This window comes from Bison bison, unplaced genomic scaffold (genome assembly GCF_000754665.1).
Source record: "Bison bison bison isolate TAMUID 2011002044 unplaced genomic scaffold, Bison_UMD1.0 scf7180017864330, whole genome shotgun sequence".
NCBI classification, from domain to species: Eukaryota; Metazoa; Chordata; class Mammalia; order Artiodactyla; family Bovidae; genus Bison; species Bison bison.
Genome location: NW_011494902.1, coordinates 1,388,205 through 1,415,850, shown reverse-complemented (window position 1 = coordinate 1,415,850; position 27,646 = coordinate 1,388,205). Strand labels below are relative to the sequence as shown.

At 38.9% G+C, this 27,646-nt stretch overlaps 1 protein-coding gene across 11 annotated transcripts in view; it reads left to right on the top strand.

Annotated features, from left to right (window-relative positions):
• The window catches only part of NCKAP5 (NCK-associated protein 5), a 1,206,846-nt gene that overhangs the window by 853,644 nt on the left and 325,556 nt on the right, over positions 1 to 27,646 (top strand). For all 11 annotated transcript variants that reach the window (XM_010853619.1, XM_010853624.1, XM_010853623.1 and 8 more), the window contains one exon: positions 23,516 to 23,665. In XM_010853619.1, the coding sequence (XP_010851921.1) occupies positions 23,516 to 23,665 (150 nt within the window). The remainder of the gene's footprint in view (positions 1 to 23,515; positions 23,666 to 27,646) is intronic.

Here is a 27,646-nt window from a genome sequence, read left to right as displayed (position 1 = left end):
ATTTAATATAGGCACATAATATATGACATTTGCATTCAAAAGAGATGAGGAGTTGCTTGTATATTTTTGAGATTAGTTGTTTGTCAGTTGCTTCATTTGCTATTATTTTCTCCCATTCTGAAGGCTGTCTTTTCACCTTGCTTATAGTTTCCTTTGTTGTGCAGAAGTTCTTAAGTTTAATTAGGTCCCATTTGTTTATTTTTGCTTTTATTTCCAATATTCTGGGAGGTGGGTCATAGAGGATCCTGCTGTGATGTATGTCAGACAGTGTTTTGCCTATGTTCTCCTCTAGGAGTTTTATAGTTTCTGGTCTTACGTTTAGATCTTTAATCCATTTTGAGTATATTTTTGTGTATGGTGTTAGAAAGTGTTCTAGTTTCATTCTTTTACAAGTGGTTGACCACTTTCCCCAGCAACACTTGTTAAAGAGATTGTCTTTTCTCTATTGTATATTCTTGCCTCCTTTGTCAAAGATAAGGTGTCCATAGGTGCGTGGGTTTATCTCTGGGCTTTCTATTTTGTTCCATTGGTCTATATTTCTGTCTTTGTGCCAGTACCATACTGTATTGATGACTGTGGCTTTGTAATAGAGCCTGGAGTCAGGCAGGTTGATTCCTCTAGTTCAATTCTCTCTCAAGATTGCTTTGGCTATTCGAGGTTTTTTGTATTTCCATACAAATTGTGAAATTGGCTTTTTAGTTCCTCTTCACTTTCTGCCATAAGGGTGGTGTCATCTGCATATCTGAGGTTATTGATATTTCTCCCAGCAATCTTGATTCCAGCTTGTGCTTCTTCCAGCCCAGCATTTCTCATGATGTACTCTGCATGTAAGTTAAATAAGCAGGGTGACCATATACAGCCTTGACGTACTCCTTTGCCTATTTGGAACTAGTCTGTTGTTCCATGTCCAGTTTTAACTGTTGCTTCCTGACCTGCATACTAGTTTCTCAAGAGGCAGGTCAGGTGGTCTGGTATTCCTATCTCTTTCAGAATTTTCCACAGTTTATTGTGATCCACAGAGTCAAAGGCTTTGGCATAGTTAATAAAGCAGAAATAGATGTTTTTCTGGAACCTTTAGCCTGTGTTTAAAGCATTATTGTCTTATAACCCAGTTACTTCCATTCTCAATGATCTAATTGAAAATCAAAATGAATTTTTCCTTAAATAGTTCCTTCAAAAGTAGTATTAGATGTAATTAAGCAGCTGATGCTTGGGAAAAGGAAATCTTTCTAGTCATTCTAAAATCTGTCAAACATCAAATACATATCCAGATTCTTTTATGTATGCAGAAAGCGTGTGACACAGGCTGGGGTCTTTCTCATTGAAGCCCAAGTCCTGCCTAGCAGAGATGTTAACATTAGTTCATAATTTAGAATTTTTTAATTGAAGTTTAGTTGGTTTACAATGTTGTGTTAGTTTCACGTGTACAGAGAAGTGAGTAGGTTTTATGTGTGTGTATATACACACATATTCTTTTTCAGATTCTTTTTCCTTATAGATTATTACAAAATAATGAGTATAGTTCTCTGTGCTATACAGTAAGTTATTATTGATTATCTGTTTTATATATATTAATGTATATATGTTAATCCCACACTCCTAATTTATCTCTCCCCTCCTCTTTTTGGTAACCATGATTTTTTTTTCTATGTCTTTGGATCTATTTCTGTTTTGTACATAAGTTCATTGTACCATTTTTTTTGGATTCCACATATAAGTGACATTTGTCTTTCTTTGACATACTTCACTTAGTATTGTAACCCTAGGGTAGGTCCTTCCTTGTTGCTGCAAATGGTTTTCTTTTTATGGCTGAGTAATAAGTCTTTGTATATACATACCACATCCTCTTTATCCATTCATCTTTGATGGATATTTAGTTTGCTTTTGTGTCTTGGCTATTGTGAATAGTGTTTCTATGAACATTGAGGTGCATGAATCTTTTCAAATTATGGTTTTCTCCAGGTGTATGTCCAGGAGTGGGATTAATGGATCATATGGTCACTCTACTTTTAGCTTTTTTAAGGAACCTCCATACTCCTCTCCATAGTGACTTCACCAGTTTACATTCCCACCAACAGTGTAGAAGGTCCCTTTTTCTCCACACCGTCTCCAGCATTTGCAATTTATAGATTTTTTTGATGATGTGTGTTCTAACCAGTGTGAGGTGATATCTCACTGTAATTTTACTTTGCATTTCTCTAATAATTAGTGACATTGAGCATCTTTTCATGTGTCTTTTAGCCATCTGGATCTCTTCTTTGGAGAAATGTTTGTAAACGATTATTCTTATCAGGGATAGGATTTTTGTTTTGTTTTGTTTGCTTTAAACTTTACCTTCTTTCCCTATAATTACTTAAATGTACTTTGGGCAAATAAAAAAATTTGAGTGCGCTCAAGAAAAGTTAGGGCTGAAAAATTAAATAATCACAAAAGATTCCTTTCTAAGAAAGCTTTTCAAAGCAACAATATTCCTACTATATTTAAAGTGTGGATTTCCAAGCTTCTAACATAATCTCATTTTGTTTTTGTGAACATACGTAAATGCAAAACGAAACTTCTGTTTGTGGTTCTCGGGAGCAGCAAAGTTCCAGTCTCTGTTTCCTGGCTGAGTATACGGATCACCTTAGGAAACCTTAGATTCAGCTATGCAGGCAACTTCTTATATCTTCAGACTTAGAACGATCTGTCTTTTTTTGGTTATTTATGAGTCTGATGGGTAATTTTGATTTCTCTGGTCCACAGATGTGTTGGAGACCAGTGAGATACCTCAAAACCCACCCAAACTGCCACCCCTATTTCCTCATTTTGCAAAGGAGAAAATGGAAATGAAGTTCAGAGTGTGTTATGTGCACTTATACTGCATCTGTTCTACTGATTCTTTCTTTCACCGTACTTACTTCAGTAAGTGCTCTGGCAGTTAATTAGCTAAGAGGTCTGGACTCTTTAGAACTCTACAGAGAGCTTGACTGTAATTCATACTGGTTATTCAGAAGTGTTTCTGTTTCTTTCTCTTTTTTTTGCCTAAACAAAATGTGGTAAACAAATGCAAATCCATAGGTCACCAGTGAGTAGGTTCTGTGAGTACATTCAGTGAGTACATTCTCCCCTCTGGGGGAAACAATTTTTATTTCATTTCCTCCCCAGTGGGGGGAAATGATTTGAAATTCTACTGAGTGGCTGTTGAGAGACTGGTTAAGTCTTTACACAGGTATTTATAAAATTCTGACACACAGTGGAATGGGAAATATTTTTATTGAGTGCTTTTATTTATGTGTATGGCCTGTAATCTCAGGAAGTCTCGAGTGAGTTTGATTCTGTTTGAAGAAATTTTGGCCTTTTCTCTGAATTGCTGTGAACTTTGAATTGCTGCTGAAGTGGGTAATGGTAATAAAGGGAGTATTTTTATTGTGTGTTAAGTTTTAAAGGGCTGAAAATGTTCCTTGAGGAAGTGGTTTTCTTCCTTCCTCTTTTACTTTTATTTTAAGAAACATGCTCTACTCATATATTAAGTTTAGGTAAAGGACGGAGAATTTCTTAAAGGCAAAGTGTCATCAGTATAGTCAAAGTCATTGTCCTTCATAAAATATCTCTTTTCTCTTTGGAAGTATTCTATATGATGAATGTATGATTTTACACCCTACAGAAATACTTTCCAGAATTCCAGAAGTTTTGAAAACAATCTTTGTTAGCACACTGACTAAGGAGAGGGTTCACCTCTGTAATTTCAAAGTCTATGAAATACTTTGAAAGAAGTAGAGGGGTTTCAAATATCACTCAGAATTTGAGTAGTTACTTCTCTCCTTGGGAATTTTAAATTCCTGGTTTAATAGGTTCTGACTCTTCTTTCTCATTCTCAATTTCTGCCTACATTCTATGTGCAGACATGAATACGTTCCCTATTGGATATTTTGACCCAGAGTTGAACTCTTATCAAGTAAAAGCGGAATACGGACTCGCTGTTAAAACAAATATAACCTATGAATGAGACGGTGCCCTGAAAAATCACCTTCTCTTCCTATAGGTGAGCTGCTTTCCTCAGCTGATCTTAGCAGAGGGTCAGACTTTGCTTTGGAATCCCCAAGTGGGGTCTCAGGTTGGGAGGTTGTGTGGGTAGAAATCAAAAGATGTTGCCCTTTCGTAAGTATTTGGGTTGTCTAATACTTTGAGCACATCAGATCATCTAGTCGTATCAGTTATTTCTTCCTCTTAGGAAATAGATGATTTTGAATAGAGAAAAATCATGATGATACCAATCCTTGAACTTTGATCCTATTTTCTTAACTTACCTGAAGCCACAAAACAAAAATTCTCTTGTTTTTTTAGAGTTTGGCTTAACAATGCTTTATGAAATGGAGATAAAATTATGTGTAGGGAAAAAATGGACAATGTTGGAATTAGAAAATAGTAAAGAAAGAAGTGAAAAGTGCTTGCTAGGGGAAAAAAACTTTTATTGCTGAAATCTCTCTTATATTGTAACCTTTCAGCTATATTGTCCTTATTGATCTTGCCTGCACAAGCCAACACAGCATGGCAATGAAGAAGAATCACTGAATGTGGGGCGAGAGGAAGATGGTCTGGCCAGGGGTCTGCAGTCTGCATTGAAACAGTCTGGACATTTCAGGGGAGCTAAACCCAGGGTCAGGTTGCCTGACATGATTGGCCTTTTTAATGATATCTTCTCCCATTCTTCAATTTTGTCATCCCTGTACCCTATCTACCAATATTTTCTCACTCAGATATGTTTCTCTGAAATTGTATCCATTAAAATATCATTCTATGTAAGAAATAAAGAGTCAAGAAGATAAATATTTAAGGGAAGGTCTTTCAGATGTTAGCAGGAACCAGTTAAATCTGTGGGCTTTGCTGTATCAACTCATCTCAGAAAACTGGAACTTGGAGCTTGAAAGATGAAAGGAAAGGAGACAGGAAAATAATTTTCCTAGAGTAATTTAGGAGCTTATAATCCTCTATGTTTGTTAAGTTTGGCTGAGGCTACACCATGGAAAGAAGTGCCAAGAGAGAAGTGTTAGGAAGCAGCATAGGGGTACAGAAGGGAAAAGAAAGCCAGCAAAATCAATTTGCAAATTTCACCCGTCATTTCTATGGTTTGCTAAATGCTGTGCTATGCTGTTCTTAGTCGCTCAGTCATATCCAACTCTTGCGACCCACCAGGCTCCTCTGTCCATTGGGATTCTCCAGGCAAGAGTACTAGAGTGGGTGGCCATGCTCTCCTCCAGGGGATCTTCCCAACCCAGGGACTGAACCACGTCTCCCACATTGCAGGCAGATTCTTCACTGTCTCAGCCACCAGGGAAGCCCAAGAATACTGGAGTAGGTAGCCTATCACTTCTCCAGGGGATCTTCCAGACCCAGGAATTGAACTGATATCTCCTTTGCTAAGTGCTGTATACATACAAAGGAGAGTGAAACCTTAATCAGGCTGATACTGTCATGTGGTGGGTCTGGTCTACTGCCCTAGTGTCATTACTGCATAGTTTCTGTGAAATGCACCAGGTATCAAACTGAGAAATTCAAAGGAAATTTTGGAGCAAGCATATTAAGTCAGGGTCTTACAATGGCTTATATTCTTCTCTTACCTGTTTAAATAAACAGGCAAATATCTGTAAACAATTTCAGATGATTACATTGTTTTGTAAACTGATCAAAATATATGTTTTTTCAAATGCATTTTGTTTGGTAGGTTTACCCCCACACCCTGATAACTTTTGTATCTATGCTAAATTAATGAAGTAGCAGAATAAATTCATTTCTCCCCATTAAAGCCAAGTCTATACCTTAGTCTGAATTAGTAAGCTTCTATTGTAAGTGATGATCTGGAAACAATGCCATTGCAAGTGTTCTCCAACAACCATTTTTTATTTCATTTACAAAATAACTGTAAATATAATCCTTAAGGTATGAATTAGGCTGTATTTCTCTTGAGTCAGTTCAGTTCAGTTCAGTTGCTCAGTCACGTCCAACTCTTTGTGGCCCCATGAACCACAGCATGCCAGGCCTCCCTGTCCATCATCAACTCCTGGAGTCTACCCAAACCCATGTCCATTGAGTTGGTGATGCCATCCAACCATCTCATCCTCTATCGTCCCCTTCTTCTCCTGCCCTCAATCTTTCCCAGCATCACGGTCTTTTCAAATGAGTCAGCGTTTTGCATCAGGTGGCCAATGTATTGGGAGTTTCAGCTTCAGCATCAGTCTTTCCAATGAACACCCAGGACTGATCTCCTTTAGGATGGACTGGTTGGATCTCCTTGCAGTCCAAGGGACTCTCAAGAGTCTTCTCCAACACCACAGTTCAAAAGCATCAATTCTTCAACGTTCAGCTTTCTTTATACTCCAATTCTCACATCCATACATGACCACTGGAAAAACCATAGCCTTGACTAGATGGATCTTTGTTGACAAAGTAATGTCTCTGCTTTTTAACATGCTGTCTAGGTTGGTCATAAGTTTCCTGCCAAGGAGTAAGTGTCTTAATTTCATGGCTGCAGTCACCATCTGCAGTGATTTTGGAGCCCAGAAAAATAAAGTCAGCCACCATGTCCACTGTTTCCCCATCTATTTGCCATGAAATGATGGAACCAGATGCCCATGATCTTCGTTTTCTGAATGCTGAGTTTTAAGCCAACTTTTTCACTCTCCTCTTTCACTTTCATCAAGAGGCTCTTTAGTTCTTCTTCACTTTCTGCCATAAGGGTGGTGTCCTCTGCATATCTGAGCTTATTGATATTTCTCCCGGCAATCTTGATTCCAGCTTGTGCTTCTTCCAGCCCAGCGTTTCTCATGATGTACTCTTCATAGTAGTTAAATAAGCAGGGTGACCATATACAGCCTTGACGTACTCCTTTTCCTATTTGGAACCAGTCTGTTGTTCCATGTCCATTTCTAACTGTTGTTTCCTGACCTGCATACGAGTTTCTCAAGAGGAAGATCAGGTGGTCTGGTATTCCTATCTCTTTCAGAATTTCCCACAGTTTATTGTGATCCACAGAGTCAAAGGCTTTGGCATAGTCAATAAAGCAGAAATAGATTTTTTTCTGGAACTCTCTTGCTTTTTCGATGATCCAGCAGATATTGGCAATTTGATATCTGGTTCCTCTGCCTTTTCTAAAACCAGCTTAAACATCTTGAGTAATTATGTCTAATTTTTTCTAATCCAACTATTATTGGATTTTTTATTCTCTATAAATTTTTATTACCTCTTCTCTCCAGGGCATTTAAACATCAACACTAGAGGATCAGTAGTCAAAATGGCCATAGTAATAATTAATATATACAGTTTACACTTTCACAACATCATCTCATTTGATATTCATATTAACCTTTCAAAATAGGAAGGTCAAAAAGTTCAAGTACACTTTACAGATGAAGAAACTGAGTTCTACAGAGGTGGTTGACTTACAAGTGTCATACAGTGTCAGGCCACGGTGCATTTGGTCTTTTTATTCCAAGTCCTATAGTCTTGCAGGTAGCATTAATTACATTCTCTACTAGTGGTTCTCATGTTTGGTTTGCCTTGTAATCATCTGAAGAGTTCAAAAAATTTGTGATGTCCTGGTTCCATCCCAGCGATTCTGATTTCATTGATCAAGGGTGTGGCATGAGGATTTTTTTAAATCTTCACAGACCAATTCTAACTGTTAGAGTTGGTCTGGGTTGAGAACCACTGTGCTACAATTCATTATATTCAGCTGTATATTTTTCCTTTCTTGTGCATCATGGTAAAGGTTCTTCCAACCAGGGTCTTGTTTTCATTAACCCATCACCAGCATTTTCCTCAAAGTAGCCAACCTGCTGGCTCATGTTTAGGAAGCATATTGAGCTTCTTGGGAAGGTAAGAGTTGAGTTAGTCACATGTGGGCAGGCGTGTGTGCTCAGTCATGTCCGACTCTTTGTGACCCCATGGACTGTAGCCCACCAGGCACCTCTGCCCATGGAATTTTCCAGGCAAGAATACTGGAGTAGGTTGCTGTTTCCTACTCCAGGGAATCTTCCCAACCTAGGGACTGAACCCGTGTCTCCTGCATTGGCACACAGATCCTTTACCACTACACCACCTGGGATGCCCTGAGTTGGCCCTTAAAAGACATTAGAATTCAGATAAATGGAAAGGTCCTTTGTTCTATGTATACTCTGATGAGAGACAGCAAAGGATTGTGGGTATTCTGGTGAGGTACAGCAGAGTGGGTATTCTGTGAGTATTCCACTGAAGTATAGCAGAGGATTATGAGGATTCCAGTGATGATTATGGGCACTCTGGTGAGAGAAATCAGGGGATTATGGGTAAGCTTAAAGCCTTTGGAGGCCAATATTGTGGATTCACATCCTGACTGAGCCACTTACAAGCTATGTAATATTTGAAAATTTACTTAACCCCTTGGGATCTTGAGGACCTTACTCTCAGTCATATTCAGTCCAAGGATTGGTAGTGAGCTCATTGGTGAGGAGGCAATGAGGGGTCAGAAAGATGGCTGAGAATTTGGGAGACCATGAGGACATGGAACAGGTAGGTAGGTCAGTGAGTCCCTCAGGAAAATGATAGGGGCAGTTGGGCCCAGTTCAAAGACCCCCAACTAAATGGAGTGAGAACTAGTGGACATGCCTGAGGAAACAGAAGTGTTGAGGAAAACTCTGCTGGTAGGAAGGCCTTGCTGGAAATGGAAAATTATTTCATTTGCATAAATAGGAGGGACCCGTGAGCACAAAGAAAAAAGAGAAGATTCTAAATTCATCCTAATTAGTGTTGCATGTTAACTGAACTTGAGGCTTATTTTCCTTTTCAAAAATTCTAACGATTTGGTAGTTTTAGAGAATTACCAAACTAAGTCTTTGTCCTTGGCATAATGCAAGTCAGGCCCTGGAAGGGACGGTATAAACTTGTAAGCAAGAATGTGGTCAGCTGGGCCCTAAAGGCTGATCCTCAAAATGAGTTCCTCAAACTTCTCTCAGCCTAACAAATTCAAAACCTTTCACTTGGAGCTGATTTTCCAGAGTGAGCTGAACTATAATTGCTTTTGACTCTTTTATCAGAGTCTGAGATCATTGTGGACACACAAAGCCAGCTGAGTTTGATGGGCTGAGAGGCTGAGAAAACTGGGCAGCTTTACCAGGTAGCAAGAGCTACAGCCACAGTGCTTCTGGGCAAGTGTCTTTAGTAATGGGAAAAGTCAGTAAAGGGGTAACTTGGTATCTTGGAAACCCAGGGCTGCTTGGAAGGGGTTGGACCATCTTGGGCAGCCAAGAACATACGCCATTTTTTACCAACTGTTCATTGTGATGTTGCTGTGTATAGGGTAGCCAGCCTTTGTTTTCATGATTTTCTAAGGAATCAGTTGTGGTGTGACACATGAAAGTCAGTAAGTGTATAGAGATGATCAGGATATTTAGCAAGTCTAAGGTGCTCAGAAAGAGGAAAGTTTCCTCCAATATCCAGCTACATCATTTTGCACATGAGGAAACAATGTCACTGATAACCAGGGGCTTTACTAAGGCACCACTGCCCATGAGTGGCACAGCTGGGATGAGAAATCAGCTCCTCCCTCCCTACGGGAATATAAAATGGCTTAGTACTGAGGTGACCATCTATGGGATGCAGGAGTAAGTTTGGAGACCTCTGGCCTTTGTCTCAGGCACCAAAACATGTCTGGTTCATTACTTTCTAAATTACAGGTTTTGCATGAAGAAAATGCTTACTCTTAAGTTTTTGATTCACATTTATATTAATATTACTTTTGTGTATATGTGTGTGAGTGTGTGTATTCTGATTTTTCTGATTGTCTCTTAGAATCATGCTTATTTCTTGCTAATTTATCTGAATTGCCTTCCCTCTCTTACCAAGATGAATCATCTGGCAGGGTTACAGGTGTCTTCACCAAGTAGCTCTTTGTCTGTGTACACCCACTGTGGCTGTGAGCAGCTTGTCAGGATGTACATCCCACTCAGTGACAAAGAAGCACCTCAAGTGATAGCTTTCTGCTGCTTTCAGGGGTTAGGGATAAAAATAAGAGTTTTAATGTCAAAAAGCATACCAGGACAATATTGTTAGCAAAATTTCTTCTGTAAAATCCTCAAACAATTGGGCCCTATGCTGTGCCTTGGGTTTTGCCTGACTACAGAGAGCAGGTATTATGTAAATTTTATTAGAAAAAAATGTAATATTGTTGCTTTATCTTAAAGTTCCATTTAGGTGCAAATAAGTGAAGCTACTCTCTGTTCTGACATGAGCCCCCAAGAGAATTAACTAGATAATTCATCTCTGACTTTCAAAAGTACAACTAATGCACCTCATTAGAGCTTTTCTTTTAGGTAACTCCAGGAAAGAGGAAGCAGGGAGGAACTGAGTATCTTGATTAGGAGTGTGTGAGTCTCCAGAAACTCCCAGGGCACTTTAGGATAGATAGTTACATGGCATAAAATATGGGCTTCTGGGTGAGATCCTTGTGGTGCGCTGTCCCTTAAAGGATAAACAAGCAAAATCTTATTTTCTTGGAGTGGAAATCAATATAGTGGTGCTTTACCTATTTTGCAAATATTCCATCAGTCCGTTGCTTCTTGTTTCTATTAGCAAAATACTGGCTTAAAATAGTTTTCTGTTGAAAGTACTTAAGAATATTTAGGTAGTTCAGCATTAAGCTTGAGCACAGTGTCATCAGAAGTAAATTGGGGTGATGTCATTCCTTATTCACCCACTCAGTACTCTTGCCTGGAAAATCCCATGGACGGAGGAGACTGGTAGGCTGCAGTCCATGGGGTCGCTAAGAGTTGGACACAACTGAGTGACTTCACTTTCACTTTTCACTTTCAAGCATTGGAGAAGTCAATGGCAACCCACTCCAGTACTCTTGCCTGGAGAATCCCATGGGCGGAGGAGCCTGGTGGGCTGCAGTCCATGCGGTCGCTAAGAGTTGGACACGACTGAGCAACTTCACTTTCACTTTTCACTTTCATGCATTGGAGAAGGAAATGGCAACCCACTCCAGTGTTCTTGCCTGGAGAATCCCAGGGATGGGGGAGCCTGGTGGGCTGCCATCTATGGGGTCGCACGGATTCAGACATGATTGAAGCAACTTAGAAGAAGTAGCAGCAGCATTCCTTATTCAACATCATCACGCCAACAACATTGGACAAAATTGAATGCCTTTTGTATGATGATGGGGATGTGGTTTATAAAACATTCCAACCCCCAAGAGTCTTACGTTGTAACTGGGACCTAGTGAACTGCATATAACATCTATTTATTGAATTTGAAATGATAAGTTTTCTTCTCCATGTTGTTCAGTCGCTAAGTCATGTCTGACTCTGCAACCCCATGGGCTACAGCACCCCAGGCTCTCCTGTCCTTCATTATCTCCTGGAGTTTGCTCAAACTCATGTCCATTGAGTTGGTGATGCCATCCAACGGTCTCACCCTCTGTCATCCCCTTCTCCTCCTGCCCCCAATCCCTCCCAGCATCAGAGTCTTTTCCAATGAGTCAGCTCTTTGCATCAGGTGGCCTAAGTATCAGCTGGATGCTGAGCTCCAGCTTCAGCATCAGTCCTTCCAATAAATATTCAGGGTTGATTTCCTTTAGGATTGACTGCTTTGGTCTCCTTGCTGTCCAAGGGACTCTCAAGACATTTCTCCAGCACTACATTTATTTTTTTTTTCAGGTTGTCATACGTGAATTCCAAATTTTTTTTAATTTATTTATTTTAATTGGAGGCTAATTACTTTACAGTATTGTAGTGAGTTCTGCCATACATTGACATGAATCAGTCATGGGTGTACATGTGTTCCCCATCCTGAACCTCCCTCCCACCTCCCTCCCCATCCCATCCCTCAGGGTCATCCCAGTGCACCAGCCCTGAGCACCCTGTCTCATGCATTGAACCTGGACTGGCAATCTATTTCACATACATGATTCAATGCTATTCTCTCAAATCATCCCACCCTCACCTTCTCCCACAGAGTCCAAAAGTCTGTTCTTTACATCTGTGTCTCTTTTGATGGCTCGCATATAGGGTCATCGTTACCATCTTTCTAAATTCCATATATATGTGTTAATATACTGTATTGATGTTTTTTCTTTCTGACTTACTTCACTCTGTATAATAGGCTCCAGTTTCATCCACCTGATTAGAACTGATTCAAATGCATTCTTTTTAATAGCTGAGTAATATTCCATTGTTTGTATGTACCACAGTTTTCTTATCCATTCATCTGCCGATGGACATCTAGGTTGCTTCCATGTCCTTGCTATTGTAAACAGTCCAGCACTACATTTTGAAAGCATTGATTCTTTGGTGCTCAGCCTTCTTTATGGTCCATCTCTCACATTTGTACATGACTGCTGGAAAAACTATAGCTTTGACTATGTGCACCTTTGTCAGCAAAGTGATGTCTTTGCTTTGAACTATTATTGATAATAATAATATTGTATTTGAACACTTAATTGTTTCTTAGGAGAGACTTGTCAGTTCAGTTCAGTTTAACAAACTCAGATGATATATAAATATGGACCTGGCAATAATTGTCAAAATAAGAATACATATAGTATTGATCATATTTTCTGAAACAAAAATTTGGATATGTTGGTTTTCTGACACTATATATTTATGGGAACAGTGAGATAGAAATATTTTTTAATTGCTTAAATTTTCTTTAAAATTCTGTCTGGGAATTGCAAACATATGACTGTTGAGATGTATATAAAGACATCAGTAATATAGGCACCCACCCACCACTAACTAGTTAGTGAGTGAGTGAAGTTGCTCAGTCATGTCCGACTCTTCTCGACCCTGTGGAATGTAGCCCACCAGGCTCCTCTGTCCATGGGATTCTTCAGGCAGGAATACTGGAGTGGGTTGCCATTTCCTTCTCCAGGGGATCTTCCCAACCCAGGGATCAAACCCAGGTCTCCCACATTGCAGGCAGACACTTTAACCTCTGAGCCACCAGGGAAGCCCACTAACTAGTTAAGGACTGAATAATTTGTTCGTTTTGGGATGGCCTTTGCTGAGCCCAAGCTCTTTCCTCTGGTGGCTATCTGGCTCTCTTGTTCCATGAATTCTCTCTGAAAGCTAGGAAGATGGGAGAAAGGGAGCAGAAGAGGAAAAAGAGATAGATTTTGAATGCAAATTTTGATGTTAACTTATGAATTATATTTAGTGATGTCCAAGCATTTAAGTGTAGCCACTGACTACTGAAATTCTCCACCTGCATAACATTCTTAGCATTTTTGATTTCCTTCTGCTTGAGTTACACTCAGACAACTATTTATGGGCTACAAGGACATCATTTCTGTTGCTTTTTTTTTTTTAGATTTCTTACCACCTGAAGCATGCCTATAATGAAAATTACAGCTCACTTTTTCACATCATCCTATTCCACAGTAGAGTTTTCCTTTAAAGTGTTTTTGGAATTGAACTTTTTTTAAAAGGAAATAAATGTTGCTGATAGATGGAACAGGCAATAAAAGCATCATCTGAAAATTTATTAGTGTACCTTCACAGAGTTGTTCAATATGGAAGACAGTTGGCAGTATTGAGGAGTGTTTTGAGTGAAGAATAATGTGGAGTAGATATGAATTGATATGCCAATGGTCGTGGTTCATATTAGAGACATAAAGAAAATACTTTGTTCTCTTATCCATCATGCACATTTAATCTTGGGGATTTTACTGTGTGCTGAGTTCACTTTGTAAGTCAAATCCAGGGATGAAAAAGAAGAGTTTTATATGTTTTGCCTGACAGTACTAATGTTAAACTGTGAACAAATTGGATGTTCTTTTAAAACCCTGTGATTTATCTGACGTTATGTTTCCCCCGTAAAATTTAGTATGCTAGTCCTGAACAAAAGCTGCTAGCAATCCCTGGGAATGTTGTTATGGTGTTTGCCCAAGTGCTAGCTAAAGTGGCGATATATTCTGTGCACCCTCCCCACAACCAGACAACAAATGAGTAAGTAAATCAGAGGCTGAAGCCACTGGGGCTCAATGGGGCAGCTGTCAGCTAGATGACTGGCCTCTACATTTTCATTTTTCTTATAGTAGGTAAATGTTTCTGTTTTGAAGTAATTGAATCATTATTAACTATGGAAATGGTCGTGGTTTGTTAAATCTACCGTGCTGATAGTCATCTGAGGCCAGATCCAACATCTCTGATAAAATCACCTGCTCCCTAGATAAATGACCAGGGAACCTTGGAAAGACGTGGTCTCGCAGCATGGCCCACAGTTGGATAACGATCACAGATTCTCAGATAGAATTAGCAGTAGGGATAGATCTATAGGTACATGGGAAAGTCCAAAAGAAGTAACTGGGCCTGTAGAAAGAGCATGGCATTTGAAATTGCACTGTAATTAAATTCTGGCTCTGCCACTAAATATTAACAGGACTCTGTAACCTATTGGCCTTCCCTAGCAGCTCAGATGGTAATGGATCTACCTACAGTGCAGGAGAACTGAGTTCAGTTCCTGAATTAGGAAGATCCCCTGGAGAGGGGCATGGCAAGCCACTCCAGTATTCTTGCCTAGAGAGATAGAGGAGCCTTGGGGCTACAGTCCATGGGGTCACAAAGAGTTGAACACAACTGAGCGACTAACAGTTATACTTTTGTAACCTAATGGAACCTGTTTTCTTATCTATAAAGGGATCCCAGGCTGTTTGTCTTATGTCCCCATGGCAGTGAGTATGTTAAATGATATGCATGAGGTGATTTGGCTTAACTCTGAAGTGTTCTACAAATACTAGATGCTATTTATGTCTTTTGTGTTCTGGAAAGGGCTTAATGTTTTATGCTGATACCACCCAAGTCTCTTCCTTATGTGATCAGTCTTAAATCATGTATTTTTATATTTTTACTATGAATTAGTAGGCAGATATTTAACACATGGCTGGATATCCAAAATGAAAAACATGTTCCAGCTTCCTTGACTGACTGTCTTTCCAGAGTTAGATAGTTATCTCTTCATATCCCCATGGTTTCATTTTGCCATCTTCAAGTTAGAACACTGTGTGTATTTGAGGTGGGTCTTTTCCCTTCCCTTCCTCTTCCTCTCTTCACTCTCTCCCTCCCTTCTTCCTTCCTTCCTTTTCATGGTAGGAGCTAAGGACAATCTCCTTTAGAAAAATAATGAATGACCTGGAATACAGTATAACTATTATTACCACATATGCAGAGTTTCTGTATATTGGCTTTGTGTTGACCATAAGAATTAAAAATAATAAAAATAGAGAGATGGGTGATTTCAAAAAAAAATACTTGCAACCATAAGATACTTGAAATTATTCCTCCTCTAAGCAAAGGCTATTTTCACATACAGAACTCACGTTGGGCATGATTTCCTGTGAGTGTTACAAGTATCTTTCACTAAATTCTCCCTTAATATTGCTTACCAGGTCTTTCCTTTCTTACAGACAGAGAATGAAACATGCTAAATACAAAAAAAGAAAAAAATGCAAAGATTAGATTAGGTGATGTCTATCCTAGGGCCCAAGAGAAGTATACAGAAAAAAAAAAAAAAGTGTGGGGGAGGTTTTTACCCAAGGAAGACAGACACACACTCTGGAAAGAAGCAAACAGATTTTATTACCTAGGCAGATCTAACCTTAATGGCATTCTGTATTAACATTCCTGAACTTCAGTAGTATTTAAATACTTACTCTTCTAAATTGAGTTTTTACAGATGATCAAAATCGTAGACATTTAAAGCTAGGAGGGACCTTTGAGATAGTCTATTTCTGTATATTCTATTCACAGATGAGGAAATTAAGGGACAGAGAAGTTATGTGACTTGACTAAAATCACACAGCTGGTTAGTGGCAGAGTTAGGACTGGAATGCAAATTTTTTATTTCTATTTGTTCTAAAACTAAAATGGGTCTCTTCCCACTCTGGATTAGAATAGATCACAGTGAGATGGAATTTGATGGCCCTCAAGAAACAGAGGAGGCTGACGCTCCCTTTATCCTATCAAATGGAATACCAAGTTTTGTCCACATGTGGCATACACTGCCTTTCCCCTTTGCCCAAATTTATGATCTTTGATGATCCTCGCAGTCCTGGGCTCAGACCTAATGTCACTCCCCCAGTTGATGGGCTGGAAGGCAGCAGGGCCACCATGTTAAGGCCAAGCTTGTACACCAGGCAGTTCTGCAACATTCTTATAATTATTCTGTTTATTCTGTAGAATAATTATAAGAATTAAATCAAATGGACAACCTCAAAAGCTCATCTAAAGTAAAAATGATTTATCTTATATATTGAAGCATCTTTGTCCAGAGGCTCTTAAATTTGGACGTAGATTAGTATTACCTGAGGTGCTTTCTAAAATTACAGATCCCTGGCCTCACTCCTAGATATTGTAATCCACTGGGGCCAAAGTTGGCCAAGGTATCTGCATTTTAAAGAAGCCACACTTTGCTCCCCACACCCATTGATCAATGACTGACTGATGCCAGCCAACAACAGTGACCTAAGGAAATTTTAGTATTTGTCATTCTTGGAGTAACTGCATATTAAAGAATCAAAATCATAAGATAATTACAGACTATGAGGTCTCATTTTATGAAATTGTCACTTTAATCATGGGTCAGTCTACTCCTGTTTAGACTATTGCAGTAGCATCTTATTTTCCCCATGTCTATGTTAACCTCACTCCAATCCATCCTCCACACTTTACCAGGGATCTATTTTAGAAAACAGATCCTGCCTTGTCAACTTCCCCCACCCTGTATCATGTGTGTGCATGTGCACACACACACACACGTGCATGGAAACAGTCCATGGCTTCTTATTGCCCTTGGAGTAATGGCAACGTTCCTTGGCCTGTGGCATGGTCTCATTAGTCCACTGAGCTTCACTTTCCTCCCCAGTTACACATACCTCCTTTCAGACTTTTTAAAAATTGCTCTCTCCCTCCCCAACCTCATGGGCATTTCCTGGTTAACTGCCATGGTGGTAAACATGAGCATTGGCTTTCCTAACCTCTCTGGCATCCCTCTAGTAATGATTTTTCAGAGCTCCTGGAATCTCTTCTTCCCAGCACACATCACAGTGTTATTTTATATTTGCTGGTGACATTTTGATTACTGTCTCCTTCTACAAGACTCTAAGCTTCATGAACACAGGCTCCACATGTGTTTTTATTCACCTTTCTACCTCTGGCATCTTCCATAGTGCCTGGCATACAAAAGGTACTCAGTACATATGTATTGGATGGATGGATTAATTAATTAGTTATAAAGTAAGATGACTTCATGAAACCTTGCCTGAATCCCATTGTGCTGGGCTAGGGGAAGCTGGTGACCAAAAGATGAATAGGACATAATTTGGAAGCAGGGTCTTATGATCACTTTCCTCAATGATGTTTTTGGATAGTAGCTGGCCATCTGTAAGGGGCTGGCCTGCCTGCTCTTTGAACTAACTGAGCCCCCCGGACTGTCATCTATCTGAGCTGAGCTGATGCACCTGAGAGCTTTGTGTTGATCGATATTATTTTACATAGGTCTGATGATGCTGACTACGTGAGAACAAAAGATAAGGGCTCCCCCACAGGTGAATCATTGCCCTGGTAACCGCTTAAAGAAACTTATAGCTCCAAGGATTGCTTTATGTACCTTCAAGCCAGAGTTTGATTTAAACCCTTGGATACTAACTGAACTTCTAAATCTTTAACTTCCTGCATACCCGCTGGTATTTGTTGAGAGCAACAAGCTTATGGTCTCAACCATATATGAAATATGTGGGGAGTGAAAGTGTTTTGTGGTGGCCTCACTTTTATAGAATTCACTGCTGATTAAAGTCCATAAAGGACTGAAACATGAAAACAGGTCACCTCTGGAATCAACTTATTCTCTTCACAGTTCACCATTCTCAGGAGTGGACTTGGCTCATTTGTATTGTTTCCCTGTTAGAGGTTTATATGAAGAATATATTTTATTTAAAATATGTTTCTGACCTCTGTCCTGCTCTCTTTTTACCAGGTAAATCACAGGAGATTAATTATTAATAGAAAAGAGACTAATATTTCTGGTTGAAATGGGTTATTTATGTGTGTATAGAATTCGTATACTTAATTTTTTAAAATATGGTCATGCTTTTTAAGCATAGTATAAATCCAACAGCTGTCCTGTCTGAAATTGACAGTAGTCATCTGTCAGTGGGCTTTAGCCGTCCAACTCTCCCACAACTCTCCCTTCTCCTTGTTTCTCTCCACCTATTTTCCTCTTTTGCTCATCTGTTTACTTAATATGTCCCTTCCATTTGTCTTCCTCCTCAATGTTACATTACACTCCAACACTCTCATTGGTATGTGCTTAAAGAGACAAGAGTAAAGAAAAGGATAGGATGGATAACTCTAAAGCGCTTACTGGATTGATTTTAGGGCATTTTATTAATAGAATTGAAACACAATAAAATGTGCGTTTAAGCCTGAGAAATGTACAAATGTGGGTTTCTTTCCTGGTGGGGTCATATAAAGCAGTCACAAGTCTCCTCTCCGCTTGTAGAGGACATCGACGATGCTCTGCCCATACCCCAAAGTCATCCAGAGTGCTCCCGAGATCTCTAGCTATCAGTGTGTGTGTTGAAGAGCTTTTTTATGTGAAAAGTATTTTTAAAAACCTTACTGCCTGTGGCAGCCTGGAGACTGACACCCCAGGAGCCGCCCCCAATTACTGATTCTTTGGAGGTTGGTGCATGAATGCCCCAACTCCCTTGCAGTTGGTTAAGAGTCTGCCTATAATGCAGGAGGCCTGGGTTTGATTCCTAGGTTGAGAAGATCCCCTGGAGAAGGAAATGGCAACCCACTCTAGTATTATTCCCTGGAGAAACCCATGGACAGAGGAGCCCGGCAGGTGACTGTCTCTGGGGTCACAAGAGTCGGACGTGACTGAGCACACACACACATACACCCTTAGCCCTAGGGTGGGATGATTCTGAGCTCTGTGTTTTGTTCCATTTCCCTGAGTTTCCATGGATTTAACTTCAGTTGGTTAGTAATATGCCCCCAGTGGCTCCCTTGCTTAAGTCACTTCCAAACTGATGTTTTTTGCATGTCTCAAATGGACTACATGCATTTAAATCCTTGTTCTTTAAGAACTCAGGCTAGACACTAACTAAGGACTTAGCAGTACTAACTGGGAGATTACGCTGTGACATGATATTTTGCAGGGAACTACATTTAAAAAAAAAAAAAAAAACATTGACTTTTCCTTCAAAGCCCTTCGAAATGCTCTGCCTTCTCTGCTTGGGAGATCTCTTCCTATCTTCATACCACCTTTGCTAGCATCTCTTTAGTTCCACCTGTTCTCTTTATTTCTTCAAACAACTCAATTTTCTGCATCTTGAAATCAAGGTTTTCACTTGTCTCTTCAATGCTCTTTGGCTGTAGTTCTTTATATTTCCTTTCCTTCCCTGCCACTCTTTCAAATAAGCATCTGAGAAAATTGCTGCTATTTTCTCTTTTCACTTTTTGCATACCACTGACAATTTGGTTACCATCATCGCACTTGAGTCAAATAGCTCTCAAGTTCCCACTAACAGCCTTCTTATTACAAAACGTAGAGGTCCTTTTTGTGTCCTCTTGTCATTCTTGTCATTTCTGTTAGCATTGAGCATATTAATAACTTTTCCTCCCTGAAAGTTGTGTCTTGAATAATTGAATTCTTAGAACCTTTGTATTGCAAGGGACATTTAGTCCATCCATTTCACTTTGTATCTGGGGGAAACTGAGGAATTGAAAAGATTGAATGTTTTGCCTGGCAAGGGGCACAATTGTAAAACCAGGATTTTAAATCCAGGGTGTCTGGCCTACCATCCAGTATGAGAACTGGTTTTGGTGAGTTCCCATCCAATACTTTCAGAGCATTCCTAATTTTTATTCCTTCTTGTAGAAAACCCTCCCAGCTGGTCTCCTGGCTCCTTCCTTCCACAGCCCATTGTCCATTGTAGCAGTTAAGATGCCATTTCTAAAATGTAAACTAGAACTTATCACTCCCCTACTTAGCCTCCAGTTCCTCTTTACTGCACTTAAAATAGAACCAAACCCCCTTTCCATGCCTTGAAAGACTGCCATGTTCTCTCTAAACTCATTCTGTGCTGTTCTTTACTCTTAAGAGTTCCTATGCTCCATCACATAGACTCTCCCTCAACTGGTCAGCAAGACAAGCTTAGCCCTGCCACTGGGTACTTGCTTTGCTGTTTCTTCTACCTGAAGTGTTTTTCTCCCAGACCATTGTCCAGCTGCTTCCTTCCCATCATTTGGTCTCAGCTTAAATGGCCACCTCCTCAGACATGCCTTACACTGATGACACCGTATCTCATATTGTCCCTAAACATATCACTGGCTGCAGTTATAGAGCTTACTGATTTGACTTGGAGTTGATTGTGTTTCCCACACTTAGGATACAAATTCATAGACTATAGAAACTTTGTCTTGTTTGCCATACCTCTAGTACTAGACTATCAAATGTCCAATACTTTGTGTTTAAGAAACATTTATAGGATAAATAAATGAATTAATGAATGATATCTGAATTTTTCTTTCTCATTTCCAGTAACCCTTTTCTTTTACTCTCCAGTTCTATTACCTGCCTCTCAGTTTTTCTTGCAAGATAATCAAACCGGTTTCCTCATGAACCAATAAGGACAAAATGCATTCCTGACTGGGGGCCTTTGTTCCAATTTTCTCTTTAACCAGAACTCCCATCCTATGCCTCTCTACCTATTCAAGTGGTATCACTCCACCAAAGCATAAGTCATTTCCATTTCTACAAAATCACTCCTCCTAGTCATCATTGATCACCCTTTCTTCAATTATGTAAAGTGACCCTTGAATTTTATGTAACCTAAATACTCATATATAATCTATACTATCCTGAATTGTGTCCAGTTTGTTCATATAATAATATTTAGGCACTGTGCCTAGACACTTTAATGTGAGTGTATGCATACATATAGCCAGTCCTCATTATTTTTGGACTTTTTGAATTCACTTACTACCGAAAATTTATTTGAAACCCCAAAATGAAAGCCTGCTGTGCTTTCATGGTTATTCATGGACATTTGCAGAGGGGTGAAAGCTTTAAGTTATTCAATACCGTATTATCCCAGCTTAGGTCAACCAAAGCAATGTCCTGCCTTCTTTTTTCAGCTCTCCCACTGGAAATGTGTCCTTTAACACTCTGTTTAGTGCCACTTTTTTATATTTTTTTGTGAGTGGTCTCACTGTTGAAAATAGTCCCCAAACATGGTGTGAACTGCTATCTAATTTTCTGAAGTGCAAGAAGGCTGTGATGTGCCTCCTGGAGAAAATGGCTATTAGATAAGCTTTGTTTAAGCATGAGTTATAGTGCCTTTTGTGGTTAGTTCAGTGCTAATTAATCAACAATATATATTAAACAAGATGTCTTTAAATAGAAACACTCATAAAACAAGATTACGTATTGATTAGTGATGAAACTGTTGCAACCAAAGGCCTCCAGAAACCTAACCCTATATCTCCCCTAGGAGCAATGATTCAGTATTTGTTAATTCAGTGAACACAACTATCATGAATAATGAGAATTGACTGTAGATGTGTGCATGTTATGTGTGAGGCTGTTAACCTCATTTAAGCATTTAGAAGACAAAGACACCAAGAGTTATTGAAATTAAGTAGTTTGCCCAATATTATTTGCAAAGCTGATAAATGGTAGATGTGGAATCTGGCTGCCATATCCCAAAGTCTTTTGGCTTTCAGTTTATACCAATGACTTTTCTTTGTTTGTTTTAATTAGATAGAATAATTCTATTTAATTAAGTAGAATCCTAATTACTTCTGTGCATATACACACACATAGAAATAGTGGTAGATGATATATTTTTTTAAAGCTTGCTTTGTAATCCCAATTTAGCATTTAAGTATAGTGCTCTCGAATCTTAAAAGAGAAATAGAAGGACCTCTTTATTTCTTTTTTTTTTTACTTTACAATATTGTATTTATAAATTGAGTTGTAACTGCAGATTTCAAGTCATCATGGAAATAAAGGTCTGATGAGTGAACAAACCTTAAAGAATCAAAGCTATAAAAATACAGTCCTGGATGTTTGTCTTGGCTTGGGGATCTGCACTTTAAACTTGTTGAGCTTGTATCTGAACCGAACTAACTCCAGCTACAAAAGTGGACACACCTGTACATTGTATGTGGATACACCCAGGCCGGATTTTATAAAGAGCTATCACCTGCTTAGTCAATTGCACATTTATATAAAGAAATGGAAATTATATCTTTAAATCTGTTAGGAAACAGATTAACATGGGTTAAGTTTCTATATAGTCTCCAATGTTTTATGTATTTATACATGCAAGTATACTTATACATGTGTACATATACATCGAATTTTTTCCTTCATATTTTATTTTCAAAAAAGAAGTTAAATAATTTCAGAATACGCAAAACACTTTTATGAACACAGTTAAAAAACCTGTTTGTTTGTTTTTTTTCCTGCTTATGCTGTTCTTTTCCCAGTGGGTTTTTTAAGAATCCTATCTCTTAATACTTTTATATTTGCAAATGATATCAGTCTAGTGCTGAATATAAAGAAACCTCTCACCAATGAAATCCAGTTTAGCCCACATGGTTGGCAACCAGCTGTATCAATACAAAGATTTCTACAGCATTCTGGTTAGAGTTAAAAAGCGTGATGGAATGATGACACCAGATTCTGTAGCACAGTGTCTTGATGTATGTATAAAAGTGGATGAGATATCTTTTTTTCATATGATATGCTCTTGACATTTATTTTTACCTTGAAAGCAAGAGCCAGTCATGAGGCTGAAATTAATACTTCCCAACTTCCAAAAAGCTGCAAGTGACAGGGTTGAGTAAGGAGCCACCAACAAACAGGGAGGCCAGGCAAGATAACATTTTATGTCTGCCTCAAGGCTATACTACAGATCCCGAAGTAGTTTCTAGAAAGGGGGCTCTATATAGGGCCCTTAAGAGCCATGTCATTATTGAGCAGAAGGAACTAAGTGGTTTCAGCATAGAATTCTGAGATCTTTACCATTTAGATATTTTGTCATATTTTCTTTTACCTTATACTGGTTGCACGTCCAGTGACTTTGATGATCTTCTTTTGCGGAACTAAGCTATTCACAGGTATCAAGACTGACTGACTTTCCCGCAGTTTAGAGCAGAGCTGACTTTCATGGTGCAGATCTGAGTGAATTAACCACATGACTTCACCTACAACTTTGTGGGCTCAGTCACTTCTCCAGCAGGGCAGAGGACATGTGCATTCAGTGGTGGTAACCCAATGACTTGACCTGCCAAAATTCATTAAAGTTATCTCTTGTGTTTATAGTATTAAGCACCACTAATACAAGCACCACTCAGAATTTGTTTAGCAAAATTTTCTCTACCTCAGCCCTGGAAAGAAAGCAAAAAGAGTGGGAAGGTTCCAGACTTTTCAGCCTTAAACTCTTTCTTATTTTTCAGTGACGATTACTAAAAACAACAATTCTTTCTTGCTTCAGGAAAAACTGTCAGAAGAAGAGCGAAAACACAAGGCAGCTTTGGAAGGCCGTCACATGGCGCTAGATGAGGACTCGAGGAGTGAAGGGAGCAGTGCAGATGAGGGGAAAGGCAAGACCAAATGGCTGTTAGAAAGATTGAAAGCTCTAGAGGTAAGAAATGGAACCATTTTCTACACGTTTAAAGAAAAATAACCGCATTCTACTTCTTTTATTGGCACTGCTTTTGAGAAAGGATAAATCTCCCTTTCTTAGTTCTCCCAGACTAATAGGATCTAGTAGCTGCCATTGAGATGCCTTTGTCAATGATGAGTATAACGTTAAAATTTGTTTCACTGAATGAGTCCTAACCTAGTAACTATGACTGTCTTGCCTTGAAAAGAGTACATAAGACAAGAATTCATCTTAAATTCGGTATGGCCCTCAAACTAGATCAGTTTCCCTAAAATTGCAAGTTCCTTGAAGGAAGGCTGAGTGATATTCTTGCTTTATTTTCCCAATACCTAACGATTGAATAAATGAATGAATAAACAAACTATTGAATACTGTGTAAGGACAATTATAAGAAAAATAATGTTAAGCAGTAGAGCTATTTCTTCAAAAAACAGAAAAAGCTTATGCTGAAGTTCAACATATAAAACATAAATAAATAGAGGTGAAGTTGCACTAAGGGTACTTTAAGGAGGGTTTTTGACTGCTGTAGTCCTTCAAAACAGTTCCATACCTCTGGTCTGTTACTTAGTGGCATTTGACATCATTTCAGCTATTAATTCCTGAATGTTTATAGCAGCCCTCAAAGAGCATTTTAGTTATTAGTTCACATGCTGAAAGATCCAGCAAAGATGCCTTGTTCTGTGAGTTGACTTACCTCCTTTCAATAAATGTTTTGTTTGCATATAATACTGGAACGTAATTATTTTTAAGCAAGGACTATGGTAAGGCCACCTCTTCTTAAACTAGGCACAATGGGGCCTCAGCCAATATCTAAAAATGTAGCTCCAGTGTTCTTGCCTGGAGAATTCTATGGACAGAGAAGCCTGGTGGGTTACAGTCCATGGGGTCGCAAAGAGTTGGACACGGCTGAGCAACTTTCACTTTCACCACAGGGTCTACAGAATCCTGAAACTTCCTGCGGTAATATAAAGAAACATGACCTTGGAAGATCTTCTTTTCTTTTACTGACTTCTGCAGTTCTGTCCCTAATCCTAACTTACCGTGTTGTCTCTAGATGCATGCCATTTTTACTTTAATTTCCTCAGCAATAGTAAAGTGAAAGGAATAAGATTATGGACTTTGGAGACAGATTCCCACAGATTGGTTTGAATTTCAGTTTTATTATTTTCTAGTTTTGAATCCTTGGGCAAATCAATTAGACTCTATGCCTCTGTTGCCTCAACTGCAAAACTGGGGAAAATAGTAACTTACCTTACAGGGAAGTAATGAGGGCTGAGTGAGTTAATATTTGTACAACAGTGCCTGGCCTATGGTCTTTTCTATCCTCCTACTCCAAGGCCCCTACCTTTCCTTACATGATTTTTCTCCTCTTTATCTAAGTACAATCATTAATACAAGAACTATGAATGAAAAACTTCAGCTGTTCCACGCCAGAGTAACTGAAGGTTTAGTGTGTGAGGTCACATATGGGGCAGAAGAGAGGTCAACTTAGGGACCCTCTGGCAGTTCCTTTTGAGCAAAGGGCCAATATTCACCTGTTTCCCGAAAGGTTCTCATTTGTCATTTTCAAGATAATCACTGTGAAAGGTAGAAAGGCCTTCTCAAGGGAAACTGAGGCTGTTATCTGAGAGTTTTGAGAACTCAGATTTGTCTTGATGTTGAATTAACTGGATTTAATTGTAGAAATGAATTGATATTACAATTTACCTAGAACCACATACTTAAATTGTTAGTCTTATTGATGATCACAGTCAGGATTGCTTTTAGTTCATCTAATTGTCATTGAGACAACTTTTGAAGGATATTTTATTTAATCAAGCTAAGAGGTTTCTAAAAAATATCTTTGGCAGCAAATGTTTTTTAAACCCTCACTGAGTAAGAGAGAACAGTTTTTTGTTTTCTTTTTTCTTTCACAGAGATCTTTACACTTCAGGCAACAACTCTTGCCTCCAGGATCAGTTGGATGCAATAGATGATATCTCTAAGTGCCATTAAGCCCTGCAATTTTAATTAAAAAAATATTTTATTTCCTAAATTAATGTTCTCTAGTCACAATGTCATGACTTGTTTCCTAAAATTCTTTACTGAATAGTAAAGAACTCTCTCCTTGCTCCTAATAGTAGTCACTATTGTCTACCTAAACCGATAATAAAAAGAAATCATATCACATACACAAACACACACACACAGTTATACATCCTCTGATTGTTTCAAGAATTTTGTGTTACTTTATTTTTTAAGATTTAGTATTTGTGTTCTCTGTATAGAACCCTTTGCATAAGTTAACAATTACTGTGAGACGATAAAAGACTGATTTTGATAGACTGTAATCAGAGCTGCTCACAGACCCCCACATAGATTTCTACACTTTAACAAAATGCTCTTTTGGAAGATTGCCAGTGAATTAACCATAATGCTTCAAAATTACTTTGGTGAATTTTGATGTCGTGCAGCAAGATTTTAGAAAGACAAAAATATTTTCTTTTCCATCAGTGTATTTTTGAAACAATCATATTTTTGTACCTTAATCTCTTGGCCCCTGGTGTGGTAGGAAGCAGAGAGTTATGATTGTCAGAGTGATGGAAAGATGATTTCATTCATTCCTGCTCTACAAATAGGTGCAGAAAAGAAGAGACACAAACTTGACTTCTAATATTATGTTCTTGATGAATATCACAATATTATTCAAAGCCAGCCTGAACTGATTCAGGGATAGACTGAGAGTTTGGAAATAACAGATACAAACTATTATATACAGAATGGATAAACAACAAGGTTCAACTGTATAGCACAGAGAACTATATTCAGTTCCCTGTGATAGACCAAGTGGAAAAGAATATGAAAGAGAATGCATATATATGTATAACTGAATCACTTTGCTGTATAGAAATTAACACAACATTGTAAATCAACTGTACTTGAATAAAATGAATCTTTTAATGAACAGCCTAGATTATAGTCGAGTCATCCCAGACTTTGAGAATTAAGTATATGTTGTCCAAGCACCAGATCCCCCAGCCTGAAGAAAGTCTAGTGCTCCCACGCCTACTGAGTCATTCTCTCTTGTGGTCATTCCAGGGGCTGTGTTTCTATACCATTCAACTGTCAATCCCTCTTCTTTCAGAATCAATCTCAGGTGAAACAGAACCCACTTTACTCACTTTTCCCAAAAATCCAATCCCACAAAGAATATGTAGTCATGCAGAATGTCCCCAAGTCTAAGGGCTTTGCACTTACCCTTTAGAGAGCGCTTCCTCCAAGTCCCTCAGCTGCTGGGCATTCCTCACTGGCCACTTCTCAGTTCTAAGCCTCCTGGCAGAGACCAGCTTTTTCTCACAAGTTCCCTCTCCCCTTGCCATACTCCCCATCATATTGTTACATAGAGCTCTGTTGGTCTCTGTACCTTGTTCATGGTCTCATTCCACACTGTTCCCTGGCTCATCAAGGTATTTTGCTAAATAAGACATTTATTAACCTTCCAAAAAGAACTCCTTGTCCAGCAGCCAAAATAATAATTTCATATACACATGCATGTCACACTTTTTTTTTTTCTTCTCTTAGCAGTTGTTTTCTCCACTCAGTGCCTTGGTTTTGGCATTTGTCAAGTGTTGATGCAAAAGAGCAGGGCACTTCACATCACCACCCAGCAACTGCTTCCCCTTGGTCTAAATGATAATTTTCATTTGGGATCCTGATGTCTGCTGGAGAAACCATTTGATATATTTTATGTCTATGCCACAAGGACCATATAGGCAATCTGGATGCCACTTGGACATTTTCTGTAACTCTTAAGTGCTAAGTATGGTATTTTCTGTTTTTAAGAAAAGTTTAGATTCCTATGGCTGCTATCAGAGACTGCTTTCTCAGAACAGAGCTCACCATTTTCATTGACACGGCACCACCATGTCATAGGCCCCTGCCATTCCTTTCTCCTACCCCATCCCGGACCATTGATTTAAA